General features: G+C 44.3%; 1 protein-coding gene across 2 annotated transcripts; it reads right to left on the minus strand.

The window, feature by feature from the left end:
- Positions 1-5166: 5166 nt before the first annotated feature.
- On the minus strand, positions 5167-18994 carry Phf7 (PHD finger protein 7). 2 transcript variants are annotated; one of them, XM_075989020.1, is made up of 11 exons: positions 18221-18994; positions 17084-17193; positions 15804-15856; positions 14604-14695; positions 9135-9236; positions 8587-8711; positions 7975-8134; positions 7377-7483; positions 6894-7010; positions 6220-6341; positions 5172-5927 (listed from the first exon to the last, which is right to left on the minus strand). In XM_075989020.1, exons 2-11 carry the CDS (start codon positions 17122-17124, stop codon positions 5701-5703), a joined length of 1146 nt encoding a protein of 381 aa, XP_075845135.1. In that variant the 5' UTR covers positions 17125-17193; positions 18221-18994; the 3' UTR covers positions 5172-5700. The 2 variants fall into 2 exon arrangements, with proteins under 2 accessions (XP_075845136.1, XP_075845135.1); XM_075989021.1 differs by lacking the exon at positions 6894-7010 and having other exon boundaries at positions 5167-5927.
- Between the last annotated feature and the right edge of the window lie 7 nt (positions 18995-19001).

The raw sequence follows: 19001 nt of genomic DNA on the forward strand, positions 1-19001 counted from the left end.
AACGAAGAGGTGGCCATTGCATTCAGTTCACCATGCTTAGGAGGAAAGTTAGGGTTCTCCACTCTGGGGACCTGAGGCCCAGCAGTTCAGAAAAGAACAGAGCAGAACGCCCGTGGGGGGGGCACTATGTGGGAGATGCAGCTGTGTAGGCCTGTGAAAGGCCACAGATACCAATCTTAAGCAAAAAGCTATCATGTGTTATACTGTGACTGATAGAAGGAAGGGTGGGTCTGAGCTCAACACTGGCAATGGCATAGGAGAGGGCAAAAATGTAAAAAACAGATGCACTGACAAGAAAGGAGGTTGATCAGGGAGGAGACAAAATGAAGCCCTGAGGCTTCTGGCCCCAGGAAAGGGAATAGGCATGGGGGGGACATGTGCATTGGAGAATTCCATTTCTGTCCTTCACAAAGGAATCATCTGTTGAGGGACTCAGTTATGAAACAGTCATGAGTTGAAAAGGTACATCTACTACTAATTTGTTCCAATAGACTGTATGAAAAAAGCATTTCTTTTTTGTTGTTTTTTAATATATGTATTTTATTGATATTTATTGAGCTCTATATTTTTCTCTGCTTTCCTCCCTGCCTCTCTCCTCCCCCCTTCAATCCTCCTCCAAGGTCCCCATGCTCCCAATTTACTCAGGAGAGCTTGTCTTTTTATTGTCTAAACAAGTTCTCTGGGACTGTGGTTTGTAGGCTGGCTTTCTTTGCTTTATGTTTAAAAACCACCTCTGAGTGAGTACATGTGATCCTTGTCTTTCTGTGTCTGGGCTACCTCACTCAAAATAATGTTTTCTAGCTCCATCCATTTTCCTGCAAAATTCAAGCTGTCGTTATTTTTTCTGCTGTGTAGTACTCCATTGTGTAAATGTACCACATTTTTCTTATCCATTCTTCAATCAAGGGACATTTATGTTGTGTCCAGGTTCTGGCTATGACAAACAAAGCTGCTATGAACATGGTTGAGCATATGTCCTTGTGGCACGATTGAGCATCCTTTGGATATATACCCCAAAGTGGTATTACTGGGTCTTGAGGAAGGTTGTTTCCCAATTTTCTGAGAAATCGCTACACTGACATCCAAAGGGGTTGTACCAGCTTGCATTCCCACCAGCAATGCAGAAGTGTTCCCTTTTCCCCACAGCCTCTCCAGCCTAAGTTGTCATCAGTGTTTTTGATCTTGGCCATTCTTAAGGTGTAAGATGGAATCTCAGAGTTGTTTTGATTTGCATTTCTCTGATGACTAAGGATGTTGAACATTTCCTTAAGTGTCTTTCAGCCATTTTAGATTCCTCTGTTGAGAGTTCTCTGTTTAGGTCTGTACTCCATTTTTTTTATTAGATTATGTGTTCTTTTGGTGTCCAATTTTTTGAGTTCTTTGTATATTTTGGAGATCAGACCTCTGTCTGATGTGGGGTTAGTGAAGATCTTTTCCCATTCTGTAGGCTGTCGTTTTTGTCTTGTTGACCATGTTCTTTGCTTTACAGAAGCTTTTCAGTTTCAAGAGGTCCCATTTATTAATTGTTTCTCTCAGTGTCTGTACTACTGGGATTATATTTAGGACGTGGTCTCCTGTGTCAATGCGTTCAAGTGTACTTCCCACTTTCTCTTCTATAAGGTTCAGTGTGGCTTGCTGTATGTTGAGGTCTTTGATCCATTTGGACTTGAGTTTTGTGCATGGTGATAGATATGGGTCTATTTTCATTTTTCTACATGTTGATATCTAGTTATGCCAGCACCACTTGTTAAATGTGCTTTCTTTTTTCCATTTGTTATTTTTTGCTTCTTTGTCAAAAATCATGTGTTCGAAGATGTATGGATTGATATCCAGGTCTTCTATTTGGTTCCATTGGTCCTCCTGTCTGTTCTTATGCCAATACCAAGAAAAGCATTTCAAATATACAAGATACTCTTGGGACACAGTAAATTCCAGAAGTTAGGGATGTATTAAAAAACAAAACAAAACGCAATGATAGAGATGTTTGAAAAGAATACAGAAGTGCTTAAAAGCCAAGACTTGAACAATCTAGACAAGAAAAATCATATTGAACTGAAACCCAAAGGATAATATACACATTTCCAAGCCCATGGTGATATTAGTGATAAAATGAAAAATACACATTAAAATATAAACAATAAAAATGATTGAGTAAATAAATAACTGGGAGAAAATAAGCAAATTTATGCAGAAGAATGTCACCTATGTTCTCAAAGAAAAGGGTGCGTAAGCCCCCACACATTGTGGGCTGCACGCAAAGGGGTACAGCTGACAAGTGCTGCCTTGGATCATACTGACAGCATGAAACTTCATGTGATAAAATGCACTTTACCTCTGTGTTCTTCAAAATTCATAACTCCAATCTAATCACGATAAAAGTCATGAGCTTAACCCTCTTTAGGGACACTATATAAAATACCCCATATTACTCTGCAAAACTGTCACAGAATAATCTGACTATCACCTCCAAGAGGAACCTGAAAATGATTCAAGGTGGCGGGGCACGTTGCACCTGTCTTTAATTTCAGAACTCAGGAGGCAGAGGCAGGTGGATCTAGGGCTACGGAAACATAGTGAGACCTGGTCTCAAAAAACAAACAAACAAACAAAAAAGCCAGGCGGTGGTGGCGCGCGCCTTTAATCCCAGCACTCGGGAGGCAGAGGCAGGCGGATCTCTGTGTGTTCGAGACCAGCCTGGTCTACAAGAGCTAGTTCCAGGACAGGCTCCAAAACCATAGAGAAACCCTGTCTCGAAAAACCAAAAAAAAAAAAAAAAAAAAAAAAAGACAAAAACATGTGTTGGTGCTATGGAAGTATCCTGGGTAGACATCAGAAATAAAACGTAAGAAAAATACAGGAAAAAAAAACAAGAAAAGCTGAATAATGTGTGGCCTGTAGTGGATTATTATGTATGAACACTGGTTTATTTGCTGTGAGGAATTTACCACACGAAGCTAAGACAACAGCAAGACGCCCTGGGTTTGGATATGTGAGAATTCTCTCCCCATCTTCACTTTTCCCCTGTAAACTGTTTTAAAATTAAAATTTTGTTTAAGGAGCTAGAGAGATGTTTCAGGGGTTAAGAATGTTTCTTGGGGGGCTGGAGAGATGGTTCAGTGGTTAAGAGCATTGCCTGCTCTTCCAAAGGTCCTGAGTTCAATCCCCGGCAACCACATGGTGGCTCACAACCATCTGTAATGAGGTCTGGTGCCCTTTTCTGGACTGCAGACATACACACAGAGAGAACACTGTATAATAAATAAATAAATAAATAAATAAATAAATAAATAAATAAATATTTTAAAAAAAGAATGTTTGTTGGTCTTCTAGAGGACCCAGAATTCACATGGAGGCTCACAACCATCTGTCTGTAACTCTGGTTCCAGGGAGATCCTACTCAATTCTGACTTCCCTGGGGCAGTGTACAGACATTCATTCAAGCAAAACATTAATATATATAAAATAAATCTTTTAAAAGTTTGTTAAAACTGGGCGGTAGTGGTACATGCCTTTAATCCTAGCACTTGGGAGGCAGAGGCAGGCTGATCTCTGTGAGTTCGAGGTCAGCCTGGTCTACAGAGTGAGTTCCAGGACAGCCAGGGCTACACAGTGAAACCTTGTCTCAACAAAACAAAACAGAACAAAACAAAAACTCACCTACCATAATAGTGGCCCAAACATGTCATTTCAGCACTTGAGGGGCTCAGGCCAGCCTAGAGAGCTTAGGGCCAGCCTAGGCTACAGTGAGTTCCAGGCCAGAACAAGACAAGTTCTAAGTCAGGAACAAGACACATCCTGCCCATCAAACCTATGAAATAGAAAATGAAGAAAAAGGGTCTAGTTCCAGGAACCCCTAGGATAGCAGCTGTTCAGAAGGTTCAGGGGCAGCCAGCTTAGGCTGGCTATAGAAGGCGGGCCTCCCAGAAACGAGGTACAGCGACAATGATATACTATCTGAAGTTAGCAATAGGTACAGAGTGAATAAAAGAGGCAGTTTATTCAATGGCAGCACTCTAGAGGCAGAGAGATGCAGACCTCTGTGTGTTCAAGGCCACCCTGGTCTACTTACATAGCAAGTGCTAGGCCAGCCAGGGCTACTACACATCAAGATACTGCCTGAAAACAAGACAATGCCTCTCCACCCACACTCCCAAACCCAAAGGAAAGCAAAAAAGGGCAGTTACTAATTTAGGGGGAGAAAAGTTAAACCATAATGTATTGTCTGGATCAATAGTAAATCATATTATTATAGTCATGATAATATAAATTATCACGGAAGACTGAAAATGGGAATTTCCTAAGGTGCTAAGCCCACTGTAACATAAGAAGTCAATAATTTCTAATACTACTAAATCAAGAAACTGCTTTAAAATGGCAGTAGTTGCCATTAGGAAGTGGGACTAGAAATAGAGAAGGGTGAGCTAGGAGTGGTTTTCATTATTATCCTTTTAAGCCTTACTAGTCTAATGACTTTCATAAGTATGCAAGTGCTGGATGGTGAGTCGTGCCAGAACCTGGCACATGGCAAGCATGTGTCCTACCACTGAACTCCACTCCTAGGAACTGCAGATTTTTAAATGAATTTATTACAGATTTAAAAATACATACCTTTACATATATTACTTTCCTGTTTATTTTGATAGTAACAAAACAATGTTTATGATTTCAAGTGAATATAGTCAAATCTGAGGGCAATCACCATATACATCTTGGATCTAAGTCTGCAAGATTTAGCAATATTTGAAATGAGAGCACTGTCCTCCACTGTTAGTGACAATGACTCACTGGAACCTTGGGAATTCAGTATGTAGCAATGCTGAGTTTCTCCCACTAACCCAAGCCCCATGAAATAATTAAAAAACATACAAATATAAGATAGGCTCTATTCAGTTTCTCCCCAGGCTCTCTGCCAGATTCCCATCCGAGCTGCCTTGCCTAATGTGGATGTTGTGGTATGCAAGTTCTCATGCTAGTCAGAAGTGCTCCTGCCACCAGGCAGTGGGGCTTAGAGTGGCTCGCTCTAGCTACAGAGCTAAGACCACACTGGCTAGGGTGAGTGGAAGCCTTCGGCCCCACATAAGCATGTTGAGTGCAGGGACCCCAGCCTTGCCACAAGGGCCTGTTCTCAGACCCAAGTGGACTGCCAAAATGGCTCATTTTCTGGAACTTAATCTCAGTTTATTTGCTTGAGGGCCATACTCTGTGCCCCTAGGGTCCCACTTACTCTGCAAGCTGATTCCTTCCCAAAGAACATCTATGCTCTACGTTCAATAGTTTAGTGACTCATTTTGGGGACCAGAAAGCTGAGTTCTCTTATTCCTTTACTCTGTTCTCCAGATTCCTTAGTGTACCAGATAGATTCCAGAGCAAACTCACAAGGAGCCATCACTGGAGAGACAACTTTATTTGTAAATAACAAACAAGTGAAGCAGGAGGAGGCACATGCAAACCATCTAGGGCGGAAGAGTCTTTGTGAAGGGAGAAAAGAACCGGGAGAAAGAGCAGAGGTGCCCTTATGCTCAGCTGTTGGCATGCAGACTTACTCAGTTCTGCTCCCAGCCTCCCTTGAGAGCCCTTCTCTTGGATACTAATCTCACTGCTGTCCCCTTTGTCCCATGGTTTCAAAGTGCTACCTCTCCGAACTGAGGCAGCAGTGCTGTCTGGTACTCCACTGTCCTTGGCAGCAGCTCCTCTGAAGCTTTACTTGGACTTTTTGCAGTTCTTAGTGACTCTGACTCCTTTGGATCTCCAGGAGCGTCTTCTTCTGCCACCAGAGGACTCAGGCTTTTCTGATAGGGAAGGTCGTATCCACTCAGTCCAAGAAGAGCCTGCATTCTCTTCCAGGTCGGTGGCCCTGGAGAAATGCTCCTGGGGCTGGAAGGCACTGCTGCAGCAGGGGACGTCAGCTGAGTCTTCAGATATATAATCTGTGGTGAAAGAAAGAGGAGGGAAGGGAAACTCAACTTTTGTTTCTCCTGTGTATAGGTCCTTCCACCCCTTACCAGCCGCTCCCCTTCCAAAGCCATGGTGCCCATCCAAAGTTCCCCTCTGTGACATGCTTTCTCCATTCCCAGGCAGGACAAGTTCTCATCCCTATCCTAGGGTTTTTTTGTGTCATGAAACTCAATTTGTAGACCAAGCTAGCCTTGAACTTGAGTGTTGCAATGAAAGATGTGTACCGCACCCACCACCACCTCCTAGGTCCCACCCCATTCTTACCCATGGTTGAATCAGGTGAGCACTCTCCGCACTCCCATTTCTTGCTGTTGGGTCTCACTGAGGAGCACTCTCGGTGGGTTCCATGGGATCCACATGTAGCACACAGAACGAGGCGCCACTGTCTACGGAAGAGTCATGGAGAGGTGTAGGGTCAATCAGGACACCAACTGTCACTTTGGAATGTTACCTACCATCCAGCCTCAGCCACGAGGAGAACTTCCTGGGAAATTTATTTTTATGTGTTTTTCTGTTTTGCCTGCATGCATGTATATGTACCACGTGCATACATTGCCAAAGAAGGTGTCAGATCCCCTGGGAGCTGCTATGAGAATGATGAGAATAAAGCCTGGGTCTTTTGGAGGAACATTTGGTGCTCTTAACTACTAAGTCATCCTCCAACCCTAAGGGCACTTTAAATTAGTTTAATTTTACTATACTCATTTACTACACCCCATGGCCCTGGGAGGCGACAGGTAGGCACAGATGCCTCTCCAGTGGACACAAACAGCAGACCCTGCAGAGGAGCCCTGCCCGTCTGTGCATGAGTAAGTCAGAGGCTGGTCTAAAATGGAACTTGGCAACTGGGTTTATCCAGAGGGTGGGCAAGAGCAGACGCCCTGCTTTAGTAACACTGCCAAGACCTGAGATGGCACTGCCCCAGAGCTTCTTCCTACCCTTCATCCTCAAAGCTGTCTCTGCCCTGTTGGTACAGACAGATGGGAGCATCACAATGCTTATAGCGCTGATACAGTTCCGAGAAAGCCCCTGGCTCCAGTTCCCAGGCAGCATCTCTGCAGGGGGAGAAGAAGTTGTAAAGGACACATAATCCCCTGGTGACCCTTGAGAATCCAAGCTAAGCACAGCAAGAGTTCAAAGGCTGCCCAGCACTGCCAACAAGGTTGGGGGTGGTCTGGCTGTGGGCAGAGGTCCTTAGCTCCGCCCTTGAGTTCACACTCCCCATCCCCAGAGATTTCTGTTCTGTTTCAAAGCACCTTTTCAGGACTATGCCTTCTGTCCACTTCCCCCTTCCTTTTCTTGAATGATTGAAAAGCACTCTTCTTACTTCACTGCACACCAGCGCCCAGCTGCTGCCAGTCTCTGAACTACCCTTGCAACCCACTCCCTGGCTCAGGCCCTCTGTACAGATTTTCCGCTACCTGTCTGGAATGTGAATCCCCATTCTCAGCATCTCTTGGGGAAACTCTTCTCTGTTGTTGCACTGGGGGCACTTGAAGAAGTGCTTCGCTGACGTGTGGGCATATTTCTGTAAGAGAAGAAGGCATTTGTGAAAACCATCAGGCCAGTTTGGGTGTGCTAGGTGATGCATCAGGTGTCAGGCCTGTGACCAGAACACTTTTGAAGAGTGCCCAGGAGTGCCTCGGTTGTCATTTCTGGCTAGGGTCTCAGCAGTGCTGACTCAGCAGGGGTCATTTGCTGGACACATTCGCTTTTCTTTTGTCCTAGCAGTGAGGCTGATTTTGAGCTCTTGGACTCACTCTTGGAAATACCCATTTGCTTTTGGCAATCCTGATGATTTTGCCTAGTCTAAATCTTACCGTGAATGAGGCCCTAGGCCAAGGATAACCAGAGACTGGGCTGATTATTCTCTAACTGACCCGGAAGCAGTTCCTGTATACCGGCCTGCAGTGTGTAGTCCTGAAGGTTAGACATGCCTGAGCATTTCCAGGTTGCCTTGGTTCCAAGCACAGGGCCAGGGCAATCATGAGAGGTCCCCCTAGAGCAAAGGAAGCCCACCTGGATACACTTTCGGTGGTAGATAGCTTGACTACAACATGGGCTCCGGATATTCTCAACACTTGTTTTGGATAAGTCTTCGCAACACAAGACACAGCTTTCCTCCCCCAGACTCCCCTGTTGGATGTTCTGTGTTGGGCGATGTTTTCCACAAAATGATCTGTGGTGGGTAAACGGATTTGGTTTCTGGTTTGTCACTGATGCAGCTTCCCTGCTGCCTGACCTAGGAAGGGCAATCAGCTATTTTCTTGGTATCTAGTGAATGGCTAGACCCTCAGAAAAGCAAGTGAAGACCCTCTAGATGACTTCTTATGGCTGCTTACCCAGTGAGCAAAGCTCTGACGACTGTCTCCATGGTTTCCCATTACTTAAAGCCCTATTTAGTTATGTGCAGCTGTCTTAGAACCCCAGCTGTTTGTAATTTAAGGAGGGGGCAGGAAGCAAGAAGAAACCCCTGTGAAACTTCCAAGTCAAGACACTGTTTCCCATTATTAAGTGGAGGGACAGATTTGTTGGAGAATCAACAGTCTCGTGAGAACTAGGTTCTGATTTCAGTGGTGTCTAAACAGCAGGTTACAAAAGGGCACCCCAACTTTCTCCTTCCTCACTTACTTGTACTCTCCAAAAAATTGTGAAAGGCAACCCCTTTCCTGGCCACAAGGCAGATGGAAGCTTCTGGCACACTGGCCATTCTGGCATTTGATAGCAGCTCCCTTTTTCTTGCACACAAAGCAGATCTGCAAATGAGATTCCAGAAAATGTTTTGTGACCCGAGAAAGACAAACAGAGGTTGTGGTTCTTCTTTCTACTGACTGGGAATTCTGGGAAGCAACAGCTATCCTCTTTCCCTCAGTGGTCCAGGGTACTCTAGAGCTGAATGTCAGGAAGCACTGATTCCTCCTGATTTCTCAGGATGCTGCTTCCTCTCCTTACTTAGGAAACATCCCAGAAGAGATGGGACATAGGAGGACTGGGGCTAGGGGTGTAACTCAGTGGTAAAGTGCTTGCTTATCATACTCTGGTCCTGGGTTTGACTCCCAGGGACAGACACACACACACACACACACACACACACACACACACACACACACACACACAGATTCTGAAACATGTATAAGAGGCCTACCCACTCCAGGATCCCCATCTCAAGGAATTCTAACCTTCTTAGAAGCCCGGGCTGCTTCCTTTCTGATGTCTTTGGGCATAAATCCATGGAGACCTCTGTTGGGTTGGCCCTTCTGAGGCAACTTGCTAGATAGGATCTAGAGGAGCAGAACCGGCTGTCAATGTAAGATTGTCAGTGAAATGGTACAGTGGGGTGACGGTGACCAAGGAAATGGAGCTTGGTGGAACACACTGGTGTATAAGGGACAATTCATTTAATGAAGTCTGATAGTGGTATGTATCAGATACTCCAGCACTTTCTAATCATTAACTCTTTGAACAACCCAATATCGAAAAACCTACCTTGGTAAAGGCCACTGGGCTTCAGAACCAGTACCTTTATGCAGTGCTATTCTGCCCCTCATTTGCTAAGGGCTGCTCCTGTCACTCTGTGACCAGAGGGGACATGTGCTCGCTAGACTGACTCACTTCATGCTTGTAACAACTACACGACACAGAGCTATTGTGGCTTTAATTTCAGAGGAGGCCACTGAAGCATGATGTGGCAAGTGACATGGCTGCAATCGCATGGCAAGGAATGACAAAACTGGCATTCACACTAGGCCTACAGAACCCACAGTCTTACCCTATTTAGTACAGTATTTTTTTAAGAATATTTTTCTCAGAGTATAACGGGAAGGTAAATGGAATTTCAAAATCCCCTCTTTAATGGCCATTCTGCATTAACAGGAAAAGGTTAGGAGTTGCACCGCCCCTCTTTTTTTTTTTTTGGTTTTTTGAGACAGGGTTTCTCTGTGTTACAGTCCTAGCTGTCCTGATTACCTAGATCCATAAATATATGGCCAATTGATTTTGATAAAGACATCTAGGTACTTCAGTGGTATTTAAGTATCACTTAGGACACACAAAAAGTGCTAACCACAAAAGAAAAACTGATAAATACATCATCAAAATTTAAAAGAAATTTCAAAGCACTATTAGAAATAATAATATATATTAAAAAGGATTTGTATCCAGAATATATAAATAATTCTTACAATCCAACAAGACAAAAGAATCCAGTTTCTTTTCTTCTTCTTCCTTGTCCTTCTTTCGAGACAGGATTTCTCCATGTAACAGCCCTGGCTGTCCTGGAACTCGTTTTGTGGACCAGGCAGGCCTTGAACTCACAGAGGTCCATCTGCCTCTGCCACCCAAATTCTGGGATTAAAGGTGTGTACCACCCATGTCTGGTTTATAATCCAGTTTGTTTTATTTATTCATTTATTTTGTTTTTTGAGACAGGGTTTCTCTGTAGCTTTACTTTGGAGCCTGTCCTGGAACTATCTCTTGTAGCCCAGGCTAGCCTCGAACTCACAGAGATCCGTCTGCCTCTGCCTCCCAAGTGGTGGGATTAAAGGCGTGCGCCACCACCACCTGGCTAATCTAGTTTCTTTTAATGGACAAAAATATTCAAACAGATTTGTTAGAGCCCATATGGCTCCAACACAGATAACTCTTTTCCCTAACTGGACTGGTACAGAGTCACGAGGAATAATCAGACACAGCTTACAGGGTCATCACGAAAGGGCATCTCAGGCTTCTTCTCTCTTGCAGATCTCCTTCATTTATTATCCAAACAGCTTATATATCTCAGAGGCTGTCTTAATTTAAACCTGTCTTTTTTTTTTGTTGAAGCTGTGCTGCAGGGCAGGGGGTAGGACATAGGCTTACTTTGTCTGTTAGACTGCCTTCCTGAGCTCTGGCGGGCGGATTTTTAACTATCTTTTTTATTTTAACTTGTAAATCATAAAATTAGGAGAATTTTTGAATCCTCTCCTCTGTTTTATAGACTGTGTGAGGTTAACTGTTTCTGTCTGTCTTCTACCCCCAGCTGGGTTGACTAGCTGGCTACTGTGCACACCTGGCTACTCAATCTCAGTGGTGACTTGGTGATCCTTGGGCCAAAAGTCATTTTTCCTTTATCTTTTCTATTCATTTAGCAAGCAATAAAAGTTACAATTTTGTGTCTATCACGCTTATAGATTTTCAATAACTCTGTCATTGTTTCTGCTCCATTCTCATTTAAGTTACCAACATAAACAACTGAATACCTTTTTCTTATCCCATATATATAACTTATTTATAAATTTTTACTCCCGATTTAAGTTTTGTCCCGCTTTTCTACATTTTTTTCTCCATTTTACATCTCTGTTTCTGAGCACTCACTACTCACATATCCACCGATTTCTTCTTACGGGCTCCTCACATCTGTTCACCTCTTCCTTGCTTTTTGGGGTGCGCAGATCAGCCTCATGTTCTCCTCCGTCCTTTTTCTCATTTCTCTTGGGGTTCAGCGGACAGCATTCACGGTTTTCACCTTGTCCTTTTTCCGGCTTTTCACAGAGTTCGGCGGTCAGCACCACGTTGACTTTTTTGTACTTCTTGTTTTTTCTCCAGCATTCCTCTCGGGGTTCAGTGGCCAGCACCATGTTTCTCTTTAATCTCGGAGTTTAGTGGTGCCCCACATTGGGCGCCATTATGTTAAGAGCCCATATGGCTCCAACACAGATAACTCTTTTCCTTAACTGGACTGGTACAGAGTCGCGAGGAATAATCAGACACAGCTTACAGGGTCATCACGAAAGGGCATCTCAGGCTTCTTCTCTCCTGAAGATCTCCTTCGTTTATTATCCAAACAGCTTATATACCATCACATAAATTGAGGGGGGGGGGATACATTAGATTCATCTCCTAGGTAACCAGGTAAATGGCCTTTTGTGTCCACATCTACCTGTCTGCTGAGTATGCAAGCTGTCGGGTAGGCCTGAATTAGCATCTCTATAAGATATCCTTCAAATTACAAAGGAAGGAGCACCAAACATCCTGACCATTGTTAGGCAGAGACAGCTTGTCTGCAGAGCCACAGGACCCCTTCGGATGGGGTCTATGGCTTTGTTGCCTGGCTGCCACACCATACAGAAATATGGGCCTACAAGATTTAAAAGGAGATATGTGAATTAGCACATGAAAACCTCAATATCTTTATTCCTCAAAGAAGCACAAATTAAGAGCACAGTAAAATGCCAGCAGCATCCAGTAGGAAGGCTGAAAGACTGACAATAACAAGTTTTGGTAAAAAATTGTCAGCTGCAACTCTCCTAAATTGCTAATGGGTGTGCAAACTGGTACAACAACTTTGGAAAGATGACTTGGCAACTTTACACATGTATACTTAGATGTACTCAATAATCCCACTGCTAGGCATCTGCCCAGAGAAGGAGAATGCATGTCACAAAAAGACTTCCACATGAATGTTTTTAGCAGCTTTATTCACAAAAGTCCACTTAACTAAAGCAAATCAAATTTCCACCAACTGTCGAAAAGATAACTTTTAACATGTTCAAGCATTGTTGGGGGAAAAAAGCCATTTCAGCACCAGATGTAAGCCAGGTTTATGGACTCTCTGAGTTTGAGGAGGGAACAAGATTAGAGGAGGAAGGAGAGAGGAACTAATATGAGTCTGATAAGAATCCATGGTTAGTTCAGGCTCTGGCAGGCAAAGTAAAGATGGAGAAAGACCAATTCAGAAGGGAGCCATCCTTATAAGGGCAGCAGTATAGAATTGACAGGGGCAGAAGGCAGCAGGATGGAGGGGGCGGGATTTATGAAAGGGGGCTGAAATAGCAATCTTGCCAGGGGAAGGATTTCAATAGCATAGGAATGGAGATACAGGGAGGGCGGAAGAGAGGGGTAAATGCCATAGGACAGACAGAATCTCAATCTGAAGACATCCCCAGGGCATCAAGACTTGTCAGAGAGATGCCCAGGATTAGTGGACAGGTATCCTTTTCCATACTGATGGGGAGCACAGGAGGGTGTGAAGCTAGTCCGGCATACCAGTATGACTTTTGTATTGAGCTCCAGCGGGTCAAAGCCAGAACAGGCAGCTTGGAGAGGATACTAACCTGAAAGATAGTGACTAGAGGAGGCGGAGGAGGAAATGGCTGGAGAGGCAGACTCTGAACTTTGTAGTCCAACACGGTAGGTGCAGGAGTCAGAAGAAGTAAGTGATTTGCACCCAGGAGGGCCAAATCAACAGTCTGGTCAGAAGAGGCATTAGGGTGGGACCCAATGTTTCTTCTCTCTTCTGCACTAGATGTAAGCGTGGGTGCAGTGAAACAACCAAATCAGACCACTCGATGGGTACAGAGAAACGTTTATTGAAAATATCAGACTGCTGCATGGCTATCTCTCGTGTGATAGAGAACAGCCAGTGAAGAAGAGCTGTGGTTTCGGCGAGCTGGCTGCAACAGCCTGGAACTAGCACAGGGCTCTTGTCTGCGGGAGGCTTGCTCCAGTTAACAGGAAACTAGATGCCCTTTCCGGAGGTAGGCGGCTGCGGGGAGGGGTGTGTAGCTAAGGGAAGCAATGGCTTTAGCATTGCTTTTCTTGACAAACAGAAACCCACTTTACAAGGTTTCTGAGAAATGCTGATTTCAAGTAACAATCCTTTTGTTTACCTGGTCAGAGTCCAGCCTGAGCTGGACCTAGACTGTCAATTTGGGGTTGGGACCTAATAGAAAAATATAAACTGTATGGTTTAATTTATATGGAGTAAAATAATACACAAACTAACCTCTTGATCCTCCTAATGCCTGCCTCTGGTGGCACTGACTAGAAGAGGGCATGAGGTATATTTTCTGAGATGACTGAAAGGTTATTTATTTTAATGTGGATGGTGATTACACGAGGATATACAGTTTATCAAAAATCAAGGGCTAGAGATGGGGCTCAGCAGTGAAGAGCACTAGCTGCTCTTGGGCAGGACAAGGGTTTGAGTTCCAGTTATCCACATGGCAGCTCACAACTGTCTGTAACTCCACTCCTAGGGAATCTGATGCTCTCTTCTGGCCTCTGAGGGCACTGCACATACATGGTGCACAGACATATATACAGGCAAAACAATAAAATAAAAATAAATCTTTGAAAAATTCATCCAACAGTACACTTAAGATTGGTTCATTTTATAGTATTCAGGTTACATTTATTTAAAAAGCATATTGGGGAAAATCAACTAGAAAGATGATCCAAGTGAGCATTGGTTTCTGGGAGGCAGAAAAGAAGAGGGAACATGATTTAAGGAAGAGGGCCTTTATGCTTTATATTGTCAGGATTTTAGATCATGTCATTTATTATTTTAAAAAGTAATTTTTTATATTTATTTATTTATTATGTATACAATATTCTTTCTGCGTGTATGTCTGCAGGTCAGAAGAGGACACCAGATCTCATTACAGATGGTTGTGAGCCACCATGTGGTTGCCGGGAATTGAACTCAGGACCTTTGGAAGAGCAGGCAATGCTCTTAACCACTGAGCCATCTCTCTAGCCCCTTTAAAAAGTAATTTTAAAAAGATTAAAAACTAGGAAAAACAAGCAGCTATAAATTTGAGGCTAGACGCAGAAGTACTTGTCTAACAAAAGCTGTAAGACACATAGGGCAGGAGGGTCTTAATACTCACAAGACAGAAATAGTGCACACAAAGACTGTCTTTCTGAAGAAAGTCTCCTAGTTTTTCAGGATCACCAGGTTCTTGAAGGCATAGCAGGCAAACTGGAAGAGTAAACATTAAGAATAAAGGCTTGATTCAAGTTGATATTAAGAACAGAAAAGTGGCCGGAGGGTGGTTGGGCACACCTTTAATCCCAGCACTCGGGAGGAAGAGGCAGGCGGATCTCTGAGTTTGAGGCTAGCCTGGTCTACAAGAGCTAGTTCTAGGATAGGCTCCAAAGCAAAGCTACAGAGAAACCCTGTCTCAAAAAAAAAAAAAACCAAAAAAACAAAAAACAGAAAAGTGGGCCTAACCATCTAAGTGTCTAGAGGCTCCTTTACTTTCAAAGGGTTTTTGAAAACACCCTAAGTTGGAAGCGCATTTACTAGGTGTAGCCTATGGAGCACTATAGCTTAGCAGCACAGTACACTGCAAACAGTTGGTTGTTTTCTTTTACTGGGCTTACCAGGAGCTGTGCCTTGCTGCCACTGCCCAGCACTGCAAGAGAATACTGTACTAGATATCATTAGCTTGGGAAGCCATCAAGACCCCAAACATGAAGTACGGTTTCTATTGATGCGCGTCACTTTTGCATCGCTTTAATGCAAAAAACAAAGCAGAAGTTAAAGCACTGTAGCCAGGGAGCATCTCTCCCGGGAACAGAGGAATTCTGGCAAGGACAGAGGTTAATTCTTGTTAGGTATCAGGCTTTGATATAATTTTGGTCACACTGTAAGCATAAGCTGAGACTAACACTTTATATTGTTTTGTTCTCAACTGGCTTTAACTAAGTTCTTTCTTGAACTTCAGATATGAAACTTTAAAACTACAGACACTGAATTCTTTTCTTTCTTCTTCTTCTTATTTTATTTTTATTTTATTTTTTTGGTTTTTTTGAGACAAGGTTTTTCTGTCTAACAGTCCTTGCTGTCCTGGAACTAGCTCTTGTAGACCAGGCTGGGCTTGAACTCATGGAGATCCACCTGCTTCTGCCCCCAAGTACACCACCACCGCCCAGAGTCAGACACTGAATTCTTTAGGATCTTAATCTCAAGAGAATCTGGGGAAGAAGTAGGGGTTGATAATGAAAGGAGCGAGTTCACTGCCCCATTCGAGTGGCCTTCTTTGCTGAAGGCTGGAAGCAACTGAACATCATCTCATCTCTCTTACCAGGGCCCGAAGATAGAGTCTTCGGGGTGACCTTCTTAGTCCTGGCAGCTCTTCTATGTAAGAGAAAAAAGTGTAAGACCACTTGGATGATGCTACTGACAAGCCTTCTGGCTTTCCCTTAAAATGCCACTATAATCTGATTAGGGACCAAATTCTCTAAAGGCTTTTCATATTTCGTTTTTAAAGTATAAAATATTCCTCATTGTCTGCTATGTTCAGCTAGTCCGGATTTATCCCATGCTTTTTCAGACCCAGGCCAGCTGGCCTTGGTGAGTTCCCGATAGAACATCCCCATTGTCTCAGTGTGTGGGTGCACCCCTCGCGGTCCTGAGTTCCTTGCTTGTGCTCCGTCTCCTTCTGCTCCTGATTTGGACCTTGAGATTTCTGTCCCGTGCTCCTCTGTCTCTGTCTCCTTTCATCGCCTGATGAAGGTTAATATTCATGAGGATGCCTATCCGGACTAGCTGAACATAGCGGACAATGAGGAATACTGAGAACTCAAGAACAATCGCAGTGGGTTTTTGATCCTACTGCACGTACTGGCTTTGGGGGAGCCTAGGCAGTTTGGATGCTCACCTTAGGAGACCTGGATAGAGGTGGGCGGTCCTTGGGCTTCCCACAGGTCAGGGATCCCTGATTGCTCTTCGAGCAGATGAGGGAGGGGGACTTGATCGGGGGAGGGGGAGGGAAATGGGAGGCGGTTGCGGGGAGGAGGCAGAAATCCTTAATAAATAAATAAATTAAATAAAAAATAAAAAAAAACAAAAACAAAAATGAAGTATAAAATATACTAAATTATTTGAGGATAGTGTGTATACTGCCTGGGTTGAACAAATTCAAGAGTAACCTTCCTTTTATTTTCTTCTGCCAATTACCCACAGCACTGAAATTAGGCTGAAGTCTACTGTTTCCCAGTGGTAGGCACTATTTTTGGTACTTTACCATGAATTAGTTCAACAGATCTGCAGAGCATTCTACCAAGGGAGTACTATTATAAAGCATGCTTTTGAGATGAGTAAATTGAGGCATGTGATTTGTCTCAGGCCTTGTAGTTAACAAGCAGTATAGGTGTGATAGAGATTTAAGTAGTAACGGTCCCACAGTCGTCACTCTGCCACTGGGGACAGCACTGGGAAGGCGGGGAGGGCTACTTTTTTGGGGTGGGGGACGACTGGTGTATGCTTTAATACTGTCTAACCCTAGCCAAAGGGAACAGACAATGCAACATGTATCAATGGCCACTGTAATTTCCCCCAACTCTTCCAGGTCACCTACTCTACCTCAATATTGGACATTCCTTCGTTTCTTTTACAGTCTTCATTCGCTTCTTTCTTTCCTTCCTATCTAGAATTCTTCCGTACTATTATGAAGACAGCACAGGTTTTTCCAGCTATAAATATAAATAAGGTAGATTAGCAATTTGATTTTACATTTGGTTATCAAGTTCATTAAGATCAAAGCAATAGTGCACTTTTCAACTCACTCAATAAAAGGGGTATATCCAATATTAATGCCAGTAATGGCCAAAAAGATTTAAGCGCGCCAAGAACCATTCTAGGCACTTACCACACACTGAGGCACAATTATCACCCTTATTTTCAAGTTGAGGAGACTGAGGTACAGTGAGATAAACATCTTGGCCAAGGTCAGAATCAGTGATCCAAAGTGAGACTTGAAGTTAAACGGTTCTGTTTTTAACTAAGTGCATGGGACAACACTCAAGAAAAATGTACCTTCTGTATCCAAGTGTAGGCGCCTTTTCTACTCAGTTAGGTACCATAGCTCTTTCCTAGTGAAAGGGCTCTGAGACTCCATCTAGTTGAGGGAGGAGTAACAGTAAAGACCACCCCCTTGGCTCTCATCCACTTTACCAGGTTAAGCTGGCCATTGAGGTTTGGCCTGCCCATCCTTGTCTAGATGTAACCTGTTAAAATGCCATCCACTCCTGTCATCAATGTAAAAAGGCTACAAAGTTATCCAGGTTTCACTGGTCATTACAAAGTCTCCAGAGGATTAGGAAGGGTTAGAGGAGTCACCCCATGAAGGGCTATGTCTAGTAAGGGGAAGGAGGGTAACATTTCTTAAAGAGTTCAGTGAATTAGGTCATTCTAGAGACATATTATACTTCATGACCCAAAGCCTCAAGTCAAGACTGGGGCTAATAAATATCTTCACGAACGTCTAACTATTGGATATAAATGCTAGCTACTACAAGGCATTGAAACTTCAGGCTAGGTTTTCCCAACACAGGAGATGCAGTTACAGAGTTGACATCGGTTTGTTTTCTTACTAAACGTGGACAGGCTGGAGTGAGACTAACCTTGCTATTTCCCTGGGGCGGGGCGGGGGGGGGGATCTACTTTAACCACTTCATAGTTGTTGACCCTAAACCCAACCGTGTTAGAATAGAGATAAACCTTGAGACTTCAGTCCTTTGCATCGCTGGACCACGACGTTACTTGAGTAGAAGTCTGTGCACACTGGTAGTTGTAAGATGGGACAATCTTCAAAAACAGTTGAGGACGGATGTGGTTAAAAACAAGCTGCTCAGTCCGTGACTTCCTAATCTGGCGGATGCTCTCTCAAAACGCTTACCAAATTCTTTCACCGTTTGAAAAGTGTTGGGTAAATGCTTGCTGAGAAAATTAAACTTATAGTAACGTGTTCGGTCCCGCTGCCGCAAGAATAAACGATTTATTTGGAAAATAGGTGTCGGTGTGGCCACAACCGTCCCCCGAAGGTAACAGCCAGAAGAGGGGCTCAAGGAGCATTCCGCGCATGCCAGACCAGGCTCAGGTCACACCTGCCGGGCAGCTGGTTCGGGGCCAGGCTGGAGGTTGCTTCCGCCTCTCGCTCCCCACGAAGGCTACGAGTCACCACTGCCAGCCCAGGCTGCCCACCCAGCTGTCGCCGAGGGCGCCGCTGTCCCAGAGCTTTATTCGTTGACACAAGCCGTGGTAGCTACTTCACGGGCGGCCGCCCCGCGTGGTGACTGCGCTGTCGGAGACGAACGCGCTAACGGGGGCTGGGTCACGTGGACGATGTGGCTCGCAGAGACCTCAGCGTTGCGGGCAGTTGTCAAAACGAGCACCGCTAACGGCCGCGCGCCCCGACCCTGCCCGCGCACGCGCGTATACTCGCCTCGGTGCGCATGCTCGCCGCTGTGCGCGCGAGCCCGCCTCTACGGGTCTGCGGGCG

Source organism: Microtus pennsylvanicus, chromosome 10, assembly GCF_037038515.1.
Source record: "Microtus pennsylvanicus isolate mMicPen1 chromosome 10, mMicPen1.hap1, whole genome shotgun sequence".
Taxonomy (NCBI): Eukaryota; Metazoa; Chordata; class Mammalia; order Rodentia; family Cricetidae; genus Microtus; species Microtus pennsylvanicus.